The sequence below is a fragment of the Mugil cephalus genome, chromosome 12 (assembly GCF_022458985.1).
Source record: "Mugil cephalus isolate CIBA_MC_2020 chromosome 12, CIBA_Mcephalus_1.1, whole genome shotgun sequence".
Taxonomy (NCBI): domain Eukaryota; kingdom Metazoa; phylum Chordata; class Actinopteri; order Mugiliformes; family Mugilidae; genus Mugil; species Mugil cephalus.
The window spans coordinates 25,187,164-25,205,000 of NC_061781.1; the positions used below are offsets into that span (position 1 = coordinate 25,187,164).

At 39.6% G+C, this 17,837-nt stretch overlaps 2 protein-coding genes across 3 annotated transcripts; one reads left to right on the forward strand and one right to left on the reverse strand.

The window, feature by feature from the left end:
* Positions 1-46: 46 nt before the first annotated feature.
* ybey (ybeY metalloendoribonuclease) lies at positions 47-3,626 on the forward strand. The gene is made up of 4 exons (XM_047600466.1): positions 47-593; positions 1,694-1,825; positions 1,940-2,008; positions 2,888-3,626. The coding sequence occupies exons 1-4, from the start codon at positions 384-386 to the stop codon at positions 2,981-2,983; spliced, it is 507 nt and encodes a 168-aa protein (XP_047456422.1). The 5' UTR covers positions 47-383; the 3' UTR covers positions 2,984-3,626.
* Positions 3,181-17,613, reverse strand: usp37 (ubiquitin specific peptidase 37). Of its 2 annotated transcripts, none has more exons than XM_047600464.1 (24): positions 17,427-17,613; positions 16,052-16,279; positions 14,019-14,169; positions 13,405-13,493; positions 13,176-13,309; positions 12,967-13,044; positions 12,542-12,630; positions 12,303-12,396; positions 12,047-12,202; positions 11,832-11,963; positions 10,933-11,056; positions 10,408-10,625; positions 10,200-10,317; positions 10,009-10,088; positions 9,607-9,771; positions 9,455-9,508; positions 9,090-9,231; positions 8,774-8,999; positions 7,773-7,942; positions 7,612-7,672; positions 7,313-7,428; positions 6,832-6,901; positions 6,068-6,206; positions 3,181-4,730 (listed from the first exon to the last, which is right to left on the reverse strand). In XM_047600464.1, the coding sequence occupies exons 2-24, from the start codon at positions 16,220-16,222 to the stop codon at positions 4,643-4,645; spliced, it is 2,865 nt and encodes a 954-aa protein (XP_047456420.1). In that variant the 5' UTR covers positions 16,223-16,279; positions 17,427-17,613; the 3' UTR covers positions 3,181-4,642. The 2 variants fall into 2 exon arrangements, with proteins under 2 accessions (XP_047456420.1, XP_047456419.1); XM_047600463.1 differs by having other exon boundaries at positions 8,774-9,002; positions 17,427-17,612.
* Between the last annotated feature and the right edge of the window lie 224 nt (positions 17,614-17,837).

Here is a 17,837-nt window from a genome sequence, read left to right on the forward strand (position 1 = left end):
GTCCCTCGGTTATTTTGGTCCCCCCTCCCCAGCCTCTCTCTACCAAACACAGTTCCGCGAATGTCAGCGTTACTGGAAGAGAATTTGAACCGGAAAATCGTCTTTTTTATTTTCTTAAATGGCATATTTTTATTTTTAAAATTTTCATGAATGTTTTTATAACGACTATACCGCCGATGAAAGGAGTATGTTGTCGGTTTCGGGGAACTAGACCGTTGGTGCGTGTCACCTTGAATTGTGCCTGCCGTGAATGACTGAACGAGAAAACTGGAAAACCGCCGCACACACGCCGACTGATTGGAAGCGGAGTGGACCAGATTTGGTTCATCTATGTCTCCGGTTTTATTCCTTAGCCACGTTTTGTGTTTACGTCGTTTTTTAAAATGGGAGTAGTGCTACGGAACCTCCAGAAGGTGGTACCTCTGCGCCGAGCCAGGCTTCGCAGGGACGTGGACACGCTGAGACACATCCTGGGCATCCAGAAGTTTGACCTGGGCATCATCTGCGTGGACAACCAGAGGATCCAGCAGATTAACAACATGTACAGGAAGAAAAATCTGCCCACGGATGTCCTCTCGTTTCCATTTCACGAGGTAGGACCATAATCCTACAGATTTAGGCTTTTAGATTTTATTCATCCACTGGGGAAACTGCTTGGTTACAGTATCTTAGCTGCACATAAAAAACACTCCAGAGACTCGCCAAGTAAAAATAAAGACAGAGTAAGAATAAAATAAAATTTAAATAAAATAAAATAAGATGAAAATGAAATAATATTGAAATAAATTAAAGATAAAATTAATTTAAAATTAAACAAAATAAAAATAAAATAATATTAAAATAAAATAAAATACGATTGGTTTAACACAATAAAATAAGACTGAATTAAAATAGAAATAAAATAAGATTAAATTAGAAATAAAATAAGATTAAACTCATCTTAATAACTAACTAAAAAATAGCTAATAAAATAAGATTAAAATAAAATGAATATAAGAATAAAATAAGATTTAAATATAATAAGACTAACGTGAAATAAAATAAAAATAAGATTAAGTTAACAGAAGAATAAAATAAGATCCAAATAATAGTGATAATAAGACTACACTGATGCGTGTGTTCTTATTATAACTGCCTACTTATTCTTATGTTACCGGTGTAATTCCTCTGTTGTGTTGTTTTTTTTTTTTTTTGAGAAGGAGGGAGGAGACTTTGTGTAATTATATAATTGTACACACAACCCTTGTTACATTTAAATATTCTTATTGCCTCTTATTGCCCTTTGTTCTGAACACTAGTTCACTTTGAGTAGGAGCTGTTGTAATGATAAAATAATGAAATGATGATGTAATAAAAGTAATTTCCCTTGGGAATAATAAAGTAATTCTGATTCTGAAATAAAAACAAAATAAGATCCAAATAAAATAGTGTAAGCAAAAAAAAGAACAAATACAGAGAGAAGAAAATATATATTATATACATAGTTAACTGTTGCAGAAAGAAAGTTGGATAGTGTGTATACTCTCTCTCTCTATCTATCTATCTATGTATATATATATATATATATATATATATATATATATATTTTATATATATATATATATATCTATATATATATATATATATATATATATATATATATATCTATATATATATATATACATACACACATACATATGCGTGTTTCTTTCAGGACCTGAGGCCCGGTAAGCTGCCTTGCCCCCTTCATAGAGACGAGCTGAACCTCGGAGACATTTTCCTCGGCGTAGAGTTTGTGATGAAGCAGTGTCAGGAGGAATCCTTAGACCTGCACGGTGCTCTCACCGTGAGTAGCCCCTGATAATCCTGATTCAGCCACACACGCTAAATCAAGACGTCACCACCTGGTGCACGTCCACACAAACCTGCCACCGCTCACAGCATCATCCTCTGGTTTCAGGCCATCACTGCACACGGCATCTGTCACCTCCTGGGCTACAGACACGAGACGGAGGAAGAATGGACGGAGGTTCGTATGATTTATTATTTATTTTATTCTACTTTAATGTGGTCGTACTGAACAGATGCTCCTTAACCTCATGGTCATTACTTTCATAGTGTTTGTAGTTCCAGTAAAATATTCTTTGCACGTTGGTGAACGATCTCAAGTCATAGATCACAATCACAAAAACAATGTTTTTGTTTTCTGTTAATATTTTCATTTGCTTTGTATTTAATAAAGTTAAAGCTTTTAAAGCATCTATAAAAAGTGGGAAACTTTGTTCCTCATTTACAGCTAATTTCTTTTTTTTCTGATATTTTTATTTTATTGTATTATGTTTTTAGTATATTATTTGTTTTTTAATTTTATTTTTTTAACATTGTTTATTTTATTTTTCATTGCTATGGAATATAACCTCATCATTTACTCAAAAACATAAAATACAACACAATTCACAAATGTATAAACACTCATTTAAACAGAGAAATAAATAAAAAAAAAAATTTAATAATAAATAATTAAATTTTTTAACAGCTTGTTTTTTTTTCTGATATTTTTAATTTCTTGTCTTTTCTTTTGTGTTTTGTTTGTTTTTAATTATTTAATTATTATTTATTATTTTTATTGCCACAGAATATATGATCATTTACTCTAAAACAGAAAATACATTATTCACAATTGTATGAACACTCATTCAAAACAGAAATAAATATTAAAAAAATAAATAAAAAAATATAATAAATACATTTAAAAAAAATAATTTAATTAATAATTTTTTTTTACAACTATTGTATTTTTACATTAATTATTTTATTTTTATTTTTTTTACACCTCGTTTCTACTCAATATTGCACCCATCACATCCCTAAACGAACTCTTCTATCTGATCGTTTTTCTGTGTCCCAGATGTTCCAGAGGGAAAGTTACATCCTGAGTGAGTACAACAGACTCACAGGTCGACACCTGGAGCCGCTGATGAAGAGATGTAACCAGGACAGGTGACAGCGAAGCTGCTCCAGGTTTCATTCACTGACCGAAGACACCACCTGCTTTACAATCTGCATTTGCTGCTTTTATTTTGAAGGACTAATAACATTTCCCCCTCGCTCCCTCCCCCCACATTCCCCTCGTCCTATGAAAAACACTGGACTGTCGTCGAATGGTTTTAAAAATAAAAAAAAGGAAGAGAGAAGTCTGCGCACGTTCACTGTGATATTTTATTAAAATCTGCTTTAGGAAGAGTCAGTCATGTATGAAGGGTAGAAAAAGCAAAAGAACCTTTTACCCTCCTTACACTGCATTAGGGACAGGATGTTCAGGGAAGCACAGCATTTCAGAAATCTGATGCAGACATAAGAAACTAATCCGAGTGCCACGACGTACTGTTCTACCAGGAGCTGCACACTTTCCAGAAACCCAGCTATAAAAGGCCTGTGTGGATTTTTATTTCTTCATTTTTAAAATGTGAACATTTGGAGAAATCATTTGGTTTGGTTCTGATTATGTATCTGAACGTTTCTGCTGTGGTCCAGCCAGTGTCTGGAGTAATGAATGAATCCGTTCTATGAGTCTGACAGTAACTATCGCAGCAGGTTAGCAGAGATCCAAGCCTTTAAATATTATATACTGGCCCTAAAGGTGATGACAACATGAAATAAAACGGTGTGTTGCTGTAGCTTTGCACCCTGGGATCTAGTAGTAATGACTTCTGCACTGTGAACATATTCTGGGCTAACGTAAATCAACCCTACATTTAATAAATAGAAAAATCTGTTGGCTTTTTAATAGAGGAAAAATCTGATTTACTCGTTGTCTAGGTTTGACGAACATTCAAAAAAAACAGTATAGTTGTGAAAGTAAAGCTCATATACATATTTATAAAAGTTTTCTTGGGAGGCACAAGGTCAAAACCCCCAAAAAAGAGCATTGAGGGCTTGACTGAGAAAAGCTCAGTAACTTGAAATTATTATTTTTTTTTCCTTTCTTTCACATCTCTAAAATATGGAGATAACCACACACACACACACACGCACACACACGCACACACACAAATAAGTCAAGCACAAAAAAGCAACTTGAGAAACATCCACACGGTGACAGAAAAAGCCGGTTTCATTTAGCCAGTTTGTGCCGTAACATAAATATTGCACCAAATGTACCCGCCGAACACAACGGCCCCCACTAACTCTATAATAGCTTATACTCCAACATAGAATATATCTTTATTTAGTTTATATGGGAAATAAAGGGTTCTGTCAACGTACAATCCACAAAGCACTGAAAACATCTGGTGCTTCGAACGTTTTTAAGTGAAAGTCTGTTTAAACAAAGAAAAAAAAAACAAAAAAAACATTACAAAACGGTTTGATAAAATCATAGAGAAGGAACACGCCCGAACAACGGAGGCAACGTTTGATCCATTTCATTTAACTGCATGTCGGTAAAGTCTTGACCACCTGTGTTGGCGTTTAGTGATGAGCAGAGACGTACGAGTGCCTGAAGACAACCAAACAAAAAGAAGGAGGAGGAGGAGGAGGAGGAGGACGGCAACCAGGAGCACTGAGGCTTGTTCACAGGGTGGCTTCATCTAGCAGGGATCAGCTGAGGATCAGCTGAGGATCAGCTGAGGATCGAGTGAGTGTGCAGATCTCCAGAAAACACTCAAAGCGGCTGCAGGACGTTCCTCCCGGCCTCCGAGGTTCCACCGGCTCCAGATCGTTCCATCTCAGACAGCTGCTCGAACACGTCTCTGTGGAAACACGACAGGACGTTCAGCCCGTTTATATACGAGGTTTATAATAAACCTGTGTTTCCTCGCTCTAATCCCTGTTTTTTATTTTCCTCTACAGACACGGCTGAAGCAAGCGAACAGGCAAACTGAGCCCAGACGGCTGATATGGTTGATTTTCTAGTATAAATGCTACATTAAACAAAATGCTGACATGAAGCATCGAAGCTTTTATTATTTTTTTACATTTCTGCATAAAAATGGCTCAAAGCATCAGCAGACGTCCTGACGTTAAACTAAAATGACCCAATTTAACACATGAAACAAAAATGTTATGTGTTGGTTTTTGTATATTGAGGCAATTGAGCCAATATTACAAATAGATGAGGTGTAATTCACGGATTATAAATTGAATTCAAGGCCAAACAGACTCTGATCTGAGGAGCTCAGAAAAAGAGTTGTTGTCGTTGCTCATCAGACTGGAAAAGGTTCCAAAACCACCTCTAAAAGATGTTGGATCCACAGATATTAGAGAGTCAGACAGATTGAACATCGCTCCATAACATCACTGTCTACAGGTGTGTTTGAGTGGTTTTCAAATCAGACCATCGCAATAATTTGGAACTAGATTTTATTATATTTCTTTTGTCTGCATTTGTCTACATAGTTGGATGTCGACATTATATGAGGTTGATGCAGTTATGTTCTTTATTTTAGTTTTTAATACCCCATCGCCCCGTCACAGGCTTGAATAAGTAAAAGCTCTTTAATTTAATGAGCTGGAGTCATTTCATAAAAGCTTCCGCCTTCTCCAGCCTGTTACATTTAATTTAGACCGTTTTTAATGATCCGCAAGGGAAATTAATTGGTGAAAGTAGCTTAGTCGATACAAAAAGATGAGCCGTTATACAGCTGCTTTTACTTTTACTCTTTCAAACCCACTTCAGTGCATAGACCTGGATTTTTTCTGCGTGATTTTCCCATTTTCTGTCGGTAATTAGTTCCCGTTCCAGCAGAACTCCACTAATCACTGATCATAACTAAAGCTAGTTTTATGCAGACTTATTCTTTGCTATCAGAGCTCAGTGCTCCTGTACTTAACATATAACACCTATGAATAAATGTCATTTTTATATATATTTTCAATATTTAGTATTTGCACTCTCTTGTAACTAGTACCTTTCACACTATTTTGTATATACTTTGTGTCTGCAGTGAATCTCATAATATACTGGCATTCTATTCTATTCTATTCTATTCTATTCTATTTATTTATTTATAATCTGATCTGCAGTGGAAACCAGGTAATAAGCCAGATGAGGGTTAATGTACGGAGCTGCTCGTCTCTGCAGACTCACTTGTGCATGTAGAAGAAGATGTATCCGCTGCGGTCGCGGTCTCGCTGGACGGCAGCTTCCTGTGTGCGCGACACGTCCAGGTCATTGTAGGTCAGCCAGGACTGTTTCTTCATGTCGTACACGTCGCTGATGTAGTGGCCTAGGAGGGAGCGAACGAATGAAGACGTCAAGCACTGTCACTTCTCTGGTTAAATCAGACTCTTTGTGATCCCGTTTCTGTCTCCAATCATGAAATATAACAGAGCTGCACATTTATTTCACACACAAAGACTTGACTGAATTTGTCTTAAAGTTGTTCACATGTAAAGCAAAACTCATTTTTATTTGTATTTGTGATTAAAAGCAAGTTATTATTATTAATTAAAGATTTAACGATGCACCAGGAGAAAGTTAAAAGTCGATATAATTGTGTGACCAGCAGAGGGCGTAATCTGGTTTTCAGGATTCCCTTTAATTTGTTAACCTACTGAGACCTTAGCATTCGTTTCTAATACATTTTAATTTCTTTAAGATAAAATTAAGATCTTTAGGTATTTTGGATTAGTAGGACATAAGAAGTCTAAAAAATAAGCATGAAATAAATTAAATTGTAATATACAGTATCACCAATGTGAACCAAACATAAAACAGTTTATTTTAAAGCAGAATCGAAACAATGAAACTACATGTCACATCAAACTAAATAAACTGTATATAAAGTGTATTGAGCCTTCGCCACCAGGACATGACTGATCAAAGTGTCTCTTATGAGGACGTGTTCTCACCAGAGGAGGAGCTGCTCCCGATGTGACTGACGACGCTGATGAGTCTGAAGGAGTTGCTCAGTTCTCCGCTCTGTGGATGAGAAGCTACGTTAGCAGGTTTGTTTCTGAAGACGAAAACAGGTCGTTGTAGCCGTAAAGACCTGAGAAACACATTATTTAAGCAGGTACGTTCTACATTTCTGCATAAAAATGACTCTTTGTCCTAAAGAGAAACCACTTAAATAACTAATCTGTGTTCTAACTAGAACCCTGAGGTTCAGGACATTTCTTTTCTTTGGCTTTTAACTCATGTTGAGTGTTGACTGATTGTGTATTTCTCCTGTATCCTCCATGTTTCCTGTATTTCTTTTCTGTGTAGATTGTTCTCTTATTTGTGTATGTCTATACATTCTCCATCGTGCACTTGTGCAGCACTTTGGCCCAGTTTTTTTTTTAAATGTGCTATATGTCGACCTTTAACTGTAATATTCTCCACGTTTACCTCAGCGTTTCTTTTCAGGTTCTCGACCTCTGCCTCGGTGTACTCCATGTCCAGCACGTCCTCGTTCCCAGAATCATCGTCCGAGCACAGCAGCTCCGGCAGAGAGTTGTTAAACTCTGTTGGGTTTAGACACAGGTATTAATACTGGTCTTTCACATGATGAAACAGTCTGAACACTGGCCGCTCCTTCCTCCATTCACAACTCACAAACACAGATTCACAGCCAAACAAGTGCTTTGTAGGAGAGAATATATTTCCACAGTTAGATGCACAACATGTACCGAACACGTGGTTCATACCTTGCAGGCTGAGCTCAGTCGCTCTCTTCAGATCATCGTCCTCTCTCATCTCCTGCGCCTCCTTCAGAAAGGCGGAAAACAGAGAAATAAAACACATTAGAACGTGTTGTTCTAATTATTAAAGGAATCTCCTGTAAATGTGACATGGTCTTCGGTCTCACATGCTCCTGGAGGCTCTGGGCCAGCGCCTGCTGCAGCTCCTGCTCCTCCCTCTCCTGGTCCAGACTGTACTGCTGGACCCAGTCCAGCTCCCCTTGCTGCTGCTGCACACTCTCCGGAGTCTGGTTCTCCTTGTTCTCATCCATGGTCAGGTCCAGGGAATCCAGCACACCTGCACAAACACCAACACCGGTCAGTCATTTTCATAGGTAGAGATGCACCGATACGACGCTGGCATCAGTAAAAGGAGGCGACATGAAGCAGCTCAATGTGAAGGAGGAAACTTTTCCACTCATTAATGTGCCAGCAACAATAATCTCAATTTATTTTAAATTGGATTTAAAATTCCTAATTACACCAATTCAAACCCATTTAATTCCTGTTTATTTTTACTTTGTATTTTTTCTTCAGTTTCAGCTCCTTTATTATTTTACACTGGATGTTACACTCATAATAAACTGACTGAACCAGGAGAGGTTGTGTTTAATATTTTGACTAAGATAGTGAATCTATTTTTTTATTCAGTTGCTTATAAATGTTATTTGCACTAAACCACTGAAAGTCTACCAAACTAGCTAGTTAAGCTGTTTAAGCTCAATTTCAGCTCCTTTATTATTTATTTTACATTGGTCGTTATAATTTAATCCTAATTTAGTCAGTGTAAAACCAAGTTTTGTTATATTCTTTAACATATTTAACCAGCTTGTGAAGCGACTGATTAATTTAAGATTGCTGCACTCATGCAGTTATTTAATAAATAATTCAGTATAATTTATCGGTTATTAGAAAAGAAATGTTTAAGTCAAGTCTAATGTTGCACAAAAGAATGATCCTTTTTTTTCCACACAATGAGACACTGAGATAATTCAGCGCTGGTTTTCTGCATCGGTATCGGCTGATACTAAACCTCAGATATCGGTAATGGAAGTGAAAGACGTGGATTGATGCATATTTAGAAGGTATCTCTAACTCTTCTCGTCTGGATTCCTGGTCGTTGTCGTACCTGCAGGCTGTTTGTTGTCTGTTTCCAGCAGGTCTGTGTGATAAGCCAGATCATGAGCGTCCGTGTCTCCAAACCCTGTGTCGGGGCTGCTGGTCGGCTCGTCCTCCAGGGGCGGCGGTGCAGAGAGACCGGCCTCCTGCCGACTCATCTCCAGCACGGCCGCCAGCATTTCATCATCGTTTAAGCCACAGAATTCGGTCGGATCGACTGCTGCTGCCCTCGGTTGCTGCTGTGAGACAGTTTCGTTTGTTTTCGGACACGTTGAAAGGACGTTCGATCCTAAACGTCGAGGCGTACGAGACGAACGCACACTCACCTCCTCTAGATGCTCGTCCTCATCGGGCAAACAGCTGCTGAGGCGTCGCTTGCGGCTCGTGTTGACTTTTCTGTTGGGCTCCTCCTCACAGTCGGAGTCCACGAGGATGGACGTGGAGTTGGCAGCTTTCCCTCCGATCCTCCTGCACAATCATTTCATTTTAACGTCAGTCAAATCAAAGAGGCAGAGTAAAGAATAAACAGCAACATCTTAAATGTTCAAATGTAAAAAGTAAAATATTTAGTCAATCTGCTGCATTAATTCGTCTCTCAAACAGCAGAAAATGTTGTGAACACGTGATTATGCATGAAATACAGCTCAGTCCTCATCACCATTTAAAATTCTGCCAAACTATCAGAACTCACCGGAAAGGTGCATTAGGGGAGTTGACCGACTGGGACATTTTAAGCGTCCTGGACCTTTTTTTTAAGGGACAAACAAAGATGTGTATTTGCTTCATTAACTCAGTAGATCAGAAGTAGTTACACAGCGAGATAAAACGTGTTTAATGTCTTACACAGAGGCTTGGGAACTCCAGCCCAGACTGACGGGGGGCCGGGTGGACTCGGTGCAGTGGGACAGCAGGGTCAGGTATCGGGGGATCACCACCTGCTGCCCCAACTTGCTGTTCAGAGACAGCTGAGCGTTAAAGCTGTACCGTTTCAGGTGGAGAATGAGCACTCTGTGGAGCGGGAAAGAGATGCATCACATATAAAAACCAACGTTTAGGTACTTCCTTTTATACGAGGTCTTAAAAAAGGGACAATATACATTAAAAAACACTTTGTTTTCCTGTATGTGGAGGGAAATTATGGAACAGATTTGTCCAAAAGGCTAAAAGACGACTGGACTTGTAGAGTTTCGGACTGTATGATAAAAATAAGATGTTTTTTATTTTAATAGCTGAAGTAGTAGATACCTTGGTAGTTTGCTGAATTTATGTGTAACAGTCGCTGATTTTCCATTGCACTTTTCACACGAGTACTCAATCTCCTCCATCTGCAGAAGGAAAAAAGGGATGAAAGTTACATTAAGAATATGTTCTATGTATCCAAGTTTTACTTTTTTACCATAAATGTGGATTAGACTGCAGATAAAGAAAAGAATTACCCTAAAAAAGAGATCCAGAGAATCTTGGATGGACCGAAGAGGAAGTGTTTTCTTTCTGCGCGGGAGGTCGATGGACAAGTCGTTGAACTGCTCTCGCTTGGTCACCACTTCGCCACAGCTGCAACACGACATAAAGGCGTCACAAACCCTTTCACAGCCTCTAAAACCACCACACTGAACACGTTTCCCAGCAGGAGACGGGCCTCACCCTTTGCAGGTGATCGTGTGCTGCACTTCGAACTCCATGTTCACGGCCACGGGGCAGGTGTAGATGCGGCAGGTGTCCACCTCGTCCCCGGGCTCCGCCTTCACCGACGAGGACGCTGCCTCTGGACCGTTCTCAGAGTCGTTCGTCCAGCTCTTGTTCATTTTCTCCACGTCGTCCTTCAGCTGGTCCAAACACTGACTCAAGAACTCATGAGCATCCTGACGAATAAGAGACACGGAGAAAAGATGTGATACCGGAAATAAAGGCGTTTAATTTGTCCTTAAGTCTGAATAAATCTAAGTGTATGTTACTATTTTGTTTATGTGACTATTTTTGCTTTTAACTGTATTTCTTTAATGTCCGAAATAAAAATGCTATGTGTACACTTTAGAGATCTGCCATCCTTTTTTACACGTATGGCACAGAAGCAGCATCTACCTTTAACCATAAACACACTTTAGACTCTATTTTTAAACGTGTCTGAGGAAACTAGTAAGAACAATCAATTCTGGAGACAGAACTTACGTTCTGCATGTTTCCTGAGAACCGCTCGGCTGTGGAGGAGATGGCGCTCTTCACTTTCCTCAACAGGTCCTTCTTTGTCTCTGGGCATCCCACGTCCTTCTTGACCATCAGGTGAGCGAAACGCCTTCGGGAGGGAAACATTTAGAACATGTTTTAAAACGTTGTCAGCTCTGATTAAAGTCGCGCATTAGAAAATCCTTTTTAAGACCGTCTCAAATGTATTAAACATTTCACTTTTCCCCATTTGTAAAACGATTTCAGACACGTTAACCCAGGGGTGTCAAACTCATGTTGGTTCAGGGGCCACGTACAGAAACAATATGATCTCAAAGGGGCCAGACCTTCAAATAATGACAACTTCAAATGTTTCCCTTTGTTTTAGCACAAACAAGTACATTATGAAAGTGTTTACATTTAATGAACTATTACAAAATCTTTTATGAACAACCAGATGTTTCTGCAATTTCTGTATGTCTAAGTGTTGTGTTACGTCCACAGCTCTCTCTAAAATTATGTGAAACCAAGGAAAAGTAGTTACTTTCATTGGAAAATTTGCAGTTAATGTCTTCAATGTAATTTTTGCACTTTGCAAATTCATCCCGCGGGCCAGATCGGACCCTCTGACAGGCCACTTTTGGCCCGCGGGCCATATGTTTGACACCTGTGCGTTAACCTCTTATCATTCCAGTCTTTTTGCACCAATAATGACTTTTATCAATGAAACCAGACATAAACGACATATTGCATCATGCAGCGTTTACTCAAACACAACTTGTGTCCAGAGCTGTGATTGGTTCAAAAAGATGCTGCTGACCCATAACCCACCCAGAGGAACGATAAAGGGGTAAAGTTTTCGACTAAACCGTCTCCCTTCGATCTAAACGAGCACAGTTTTGTACCTGAGCAGCGCGTTGATGGGCACCTTCTTCCAGGGGATGCTCTGCTTCAGCATGTCGTTGGAAAAGGAGGGGAGGCTGAAGAGCGACTGCAGGATGGCGTTCATGTAGCAAGTGTTGCCCAGATTGGAAAATCTGCAAAATTTGACATTTTTTTTTCTTACAAATGGTTTCTCTATTTTTTTAACAAGTGTTTCATGCATTTGGTTGAGTCTTACCCTTGCAGGGGCAGCTGAGGCTGTGTCAGGGTCGAGGGCCTCTGCTTGTTCCAGCCTCCGTAGTCCAGAGAGGGCCGAGCTTTCTTGAAGGGAGTGGAGTGGTTGGGAAGCATCAGGCTCCTCTTGGCCGTGGAGCTCTGTGCGGTGCTGGATGGCCTGGGTGTGATTAGCAAGGATTGTTACGATCACTCTTTCATTTCACGTTTAAACACCGTTAGGCTTGTGCATTCTAGCACAAACCTCCAAAGACATTCACCTGTCAAGGAAGGAGTGGCTCTGGCTGTAGTCTTTAGTCACAGATCGGCTTCCGTAGAAGGACGTTGGCTGAAGGGGAGTTGAACCTAGAGGTGCTGCACGCCGCCAAAAACAAAACCAGCTTCAAACATTTGCATGGGCTCGTCACAAGATGTGCAGCAGAACTCTTAGAAATTATGCAGCTAAACAGAATTTTGCCGACTGAAGTAAATGTGTAAACGACATATTACTGATGTTCACCTGAGCTCCTGTTCTCCTCTGCAGTCTTCAGCTTCTCTTTGCAGCTCAGCAGAAACTTCCTGGATGGGTCTGAAGTGGCCTTGTTGTTGCTAAAATATACACACACACACACATACACAGCGATCAGGCATAACATTATGACCACCTTCCCTCTATGCCCTCTTTGAGGGGAGGGGCCTCTATAGTGGATCATCCCATAGTGGATCTAGTGAATTTGGAGGCCAGGTCAACACTTTGTGCTTTTTAGTTCTTCCTAAAGTGGTTTTGTGGCTGCAAAAAATTATACTCAGCTCATACGTTTGTTTACATGTTGTGAGTTTTGTATTTGTGTCAATGCAAAAGGATGTCATCACCTGACTGCAAAACAAATCTACCTGCCTACAGGTAGAAAAAGTGGTGTGGAGAGTGAGCAGTGCTGCTTTTACCTGGAGGAGTCATTTTCCTTGGGATAGTCCTCAGTGAGGTCACTTTCAGAGTTGAGCAGTCGCTTTCTCTTCTCACTCCTGAAAATACAGCAACAAAATACTTCACAACCCACCTAAGGCTGGACAAACCGCGCACAGAGGATAAAGATATGATGCTGATCTGTGCGTGTGTGTGTGTGTGTGTGTGTAACCACAGTTTGGTGACATACCTGTTTTCAGACAGTCCAGTTCGAGTTGGAGTGGAGGCTGCTCTGCTTGGGCTTCCCAGCGGTTTCCTCGGTGTCGTGTCATCGCGGCCCTCGGCGCTTTGCCGCCGCGGCGTCGTCTGAAACACGTTCTGGGCCTAAACAGTCAAGTCACAAGTTGAAGGAAAGTGCATGTTTGTCTAAATGTTTAAGTTTCACGTTGTGTTTTTTTTTTTTTTTAGTCGTTTCTCACCTGTCTGTCTCCTGATGGACTGGTCTCGTTTTTCACTGGGCGGTTTCCAAGCACACTGAAGTTAGCACTTCCATGGGATGACTTCAAAACTACACAATTTAAGAATGAAGAACAACAACTCAGGGAAATGTATATTTTTTTAAGCAATATATATTGTAAAAATCTAATATATGGCAATTTCTTTCGCTAATTTCACTGTAGTAATACAAAACCTCAAAGGTCTCAAGAACTATAAACAGCTTCAACTCTGCACTGGTATTTCATCATTACCCAGTTCACCTGAACAATGAATTATGCACTGACTGACAGTTCAGGGACTGTATTGAAAACGTAAATAAATATGGTAATAGATAAGAAAGGAGTGTTGCTCATCCTTCTCATACTGTTGTCAGCTGTTCTCATGTGGACGTATTCTGACATTCTTACATTTCTATAAATCCTTAAGTGGTAGAAATATGTAGAAACTTTGCTTTAAGTAGAAAAAAAATACCACTCAAGCTAAGCTGCAAGTAAAAACAATAACTAAATAATGTCCACACTGTGAAAGATCACAAATTTATGAGCAGACATAAGGAGGTAATATTGTGTCTTAAAATGAGCAGTAGTGTAATGACCTGTTTTCCCCTGTTTCAGCTTTTCCAGATATTCTTTAGTCTTCTGAGTCACAGACGAGGGCATCCTGTCGAAGCTGATCACACAGTTGTCCTTCAGCGTCAGGATGATCCGATTCAAATTCTGGGTGAAGTTCTTCAGGTTCTGGTTGAGCTAAAAATCAAGAAAACAATTCTATGATTTTTTTTTCCCGATTCACTCAGATCCCTTTTGCAGACTTGCAGAGAAACCCCATAAAAACATGTCAAACCACTAAAGAGATGTAGTTTTCCTTTCTCATCTCTGTCTCTATGTTATTCCATGATTATTCCCACAGCTTATTCTGATGGTCTGAGCTGTGACTGAAGTATGATCACATCACATTCAAGGTAGCAGTTTATTTCATTATTAGAAGTTGTATCATCCCAGTTAATAGTGGACAGTTTTTATAACCCTGGTGTTTATATGTAGGGTGATTAGATCTGAATATAAAAAGGCATCTGTAAATAAACTGGAAAACACGTTTGGTTGTATTTTAATAGATCTGCTTGTGTTAGTGGACAAATCTTCAAGCCTGACTGGGTGGGTGGTGTTGTCATTATTACATAAATGTTTAAAACGTGGTTATTTTTGGCAGAAAACCGAACCCTCTGAGTCATGACTGAGATTTGTTTACTAATCCAGTTCATTTGTGGGTTCAGTGCTGAGCCACAGATCATTAATCGCAGAATGTGACATAAAACAGACTTGAATGAATGTCGTCATCTCAAAAAGTTCTTCCGTTCAATTCATTCCAGGGTTTCTGCAGATTTGAGTAAGTGAATTTTAAGACTTTTTAAGACCATTATGGGTTAAATTTAAGACCTATATGAAGTATGAAAATTAAGGAAAATCAGAGAAATTACTTTCAAAATAACAGAATTTATTGTCATTCAACTATCAGCTCAGGACAAACCTGGGTTGGACCAGACGGGGTCATAGTGCAAATGAAGTGGCAATAAATGGATGGAAGGATGTAAAACTTCACTAAATGTAATTTAAACCTACAATGCAAAATATGCTCGTATTTAAGACTTTTTAAGGCCTTACATTGGGATTTTAGACTTTAAGACTCTGTGGAAACCTTGTCATTCTGCAGGAATTCAAGCGCGTGTGCATCTTTTTTTTTTTACTTTATAATCATAATTACTTTATTGATCCCAGGTGGAAATGACTTCTAACAGTTCACTTGACTTCCCTTTGCAATGAAACTATAACTGACACACATCATTGTTGTGGTTTTCTGTCTCAGCATTAGCCACGTGCAAGATTTATTGGAGGGGCTGGACGGTTGCCTAGCAACACAGCTCTAAACATAGTTTATCAGACATCGACTCTGCTTTTGCAAATGAATCCACTTTTCACACTAGAAACGGGACTTTAAGATAGAAAAAAAACAAAAAGTCTGATTTAGCAGAAGTAGGGTCCCATCTGCCGCCGCAGCTCTCATCAAAGAAAATCAATACAACAAAACATTTGTGTTGTTTGTGGAAATAAATGTTAGAAGTTAATATGTGATGGCAGGATTACTAGTATGTGTGGGAGACGACATGTTTGCTGTGTTCTCTTTTTACTCAGATTTTTAACTTTGCACTCCTTTCCCTGTTGTCAAGTCAGTAAACAGACACTATCAACCACTTCTATTCACTTCCTCATATCCACAGCTGGTGTAATTCTTAAACTGTGTGGCATTCCTGACTTGATTCAGTTACGGAAAGCAGAGATTTAAAAGTGGCTCATGTTATGCCACTTACGTGTATCCTATAGCAGCGTGTCTCTACTTTAACACGGTATGTTGCTGGTATTTCATTAACACAAACCATTTCCCACTGGTAAGTGTCGACACTGATGGTAATAGGCCAATTTGCCTCCGATTAATCCATTCACACACACAAACGACAGTGAGCAGTTGAAAGGGATTTAATGTTAAGCATTTTTTTTTATATTTCAGTATGTGTCAACACAAATAACACTCTGTATGTTTAGTTTCTTGTTTAAAAAAAAGCAAAACAAATACCTGGAACGTTTTGGATGCTCCACAGCTGAATCTCAGACAGAGGTTGACTTTGTTGTCCTTTTCCAAAATCTCAAAAGTCCCCTCTTTCCATTTGGTGGTGCCCAGGTCGAGGCTGTTGATGCGGATCTTCACAGGGCCACCACTAGTGAGTTTGGGCACTACGGTTGTCATGGCTTACTGTCCTGTAGATGCCCTTGGGGAAGTTGGGACTTGTGACTAAAACAAATCCTAAACAGAAGAAATAAATTAACAGTCAGTTCATCCACAGCACATTGTGGTCCACAGACAGCTAATCATAACTGGTGGGATTCAACACGACAACACGGTGCATCACTGACGTCTGATGAATACAATGTAATTTAAATATATACAAGATTCAGAAAACTTTATTTGTCCACAGGAGCCAATTTAAGGCACAAGTGAGCAGCATGACATGCAAGTCCAAGTCACTTTTAATTATAAAATAAAAAAAAACAAACAATACAAATAACTGCGTAAAACGTTTTGTTTTATGATTTTCTATCTGTCCCCATGTCTGTGTACAGCTCTTTGGCAAACTGTGTTGTTTTTAAAGTGCTTTATAAATAATTGATTGATCGATTGAGTGACTAAAGTATGCCAAAACAAATAATAAGTGTTTTAACTTTCCACGCTGTCCATGGAGGATGTAAACATGACTGTATGAGTAAAGTGACTGTAGTGCAAAGTGTAAACAGTAGTTACAGGGATCACACATTTACAAGTCAACAACAAAAATACAACATTAGTTGAAGCAGGGCTGGAGCGCTTAATGCCACAGGTTATATCACCTACTAATAAAACCAAATTAGCCTGCACAGTGATGGTGCTCATGTTTATCAAAGCCTGAGTTTCAGCTAAAAGTCACAGTAAACTCCCAAGTCAAGTTAAACCACAGCCGCCAGTTCAGCAGCATCACCGGCTCTTTATAACGCAGACAACATGCTCCAACATTTTATTATTATTTTTTTTTAAATAAAACAGGGACTTGGTGTTACACGAACTGACTCGTGGTTCAATTACGAGACAACGTAAGCTGTGTTTGCATTAGCCACCAAACTAGCACTATGTGAGCGAAGGTGCACCTAACGTTTTTTTGTGTTTTTTGTAAACCCGGAGCTAGCTTAATGTCATTGGGACGAGGGAAGTCAGACATGATTTCAGAACCAGCAGTTAGAAGAGGAAAGAGAAGAGGAAGGAGGAGAAAGAGGATGCTGGTAATGTCGTCTCCTGAATGGATGGAGGAGGCCGACATTAGCAGGTAGGCTAGCAGGCTAGCTCCCTGGCTAATTTGCCTGATTGAAATGTGGGTGATGAAAACAGTGTCACGGTTTGGTTGCACTGGGTTGTTCTTTACCTGCCAATAGTGCGGGTTCGTCGTCGAACTTCTAAAGTACAGTACAGATGATGTAGGTCCTCCGGGGGCAGAGAGTTTGTTTTGCCGGTGTTCACCTGCTCTCCTACCTGTGTTGTTGACAGTGGAGCCGCGCGACGCTGCGCGACACTGCGCGATGATGGCGGGAATGTGAACTTCCGTTCTCTCGCGATGTTTCGCCTACTCGAGGCACTACTGTCGTCTCGTGATATTTTGCTTATTTTTACTCTGAGCCCACAGCGCCATGCCGATCGTCCTCTCGCGACATTTCACTTATTTGTATCAAGGATCTCGCGATGTTTGACGTTTTTTAGAGAAAAAACTTTATTACTTTATAAAAACCAATACAATACAATGACAACCGACAGGGGGCTACAAACATCACCGAGACAC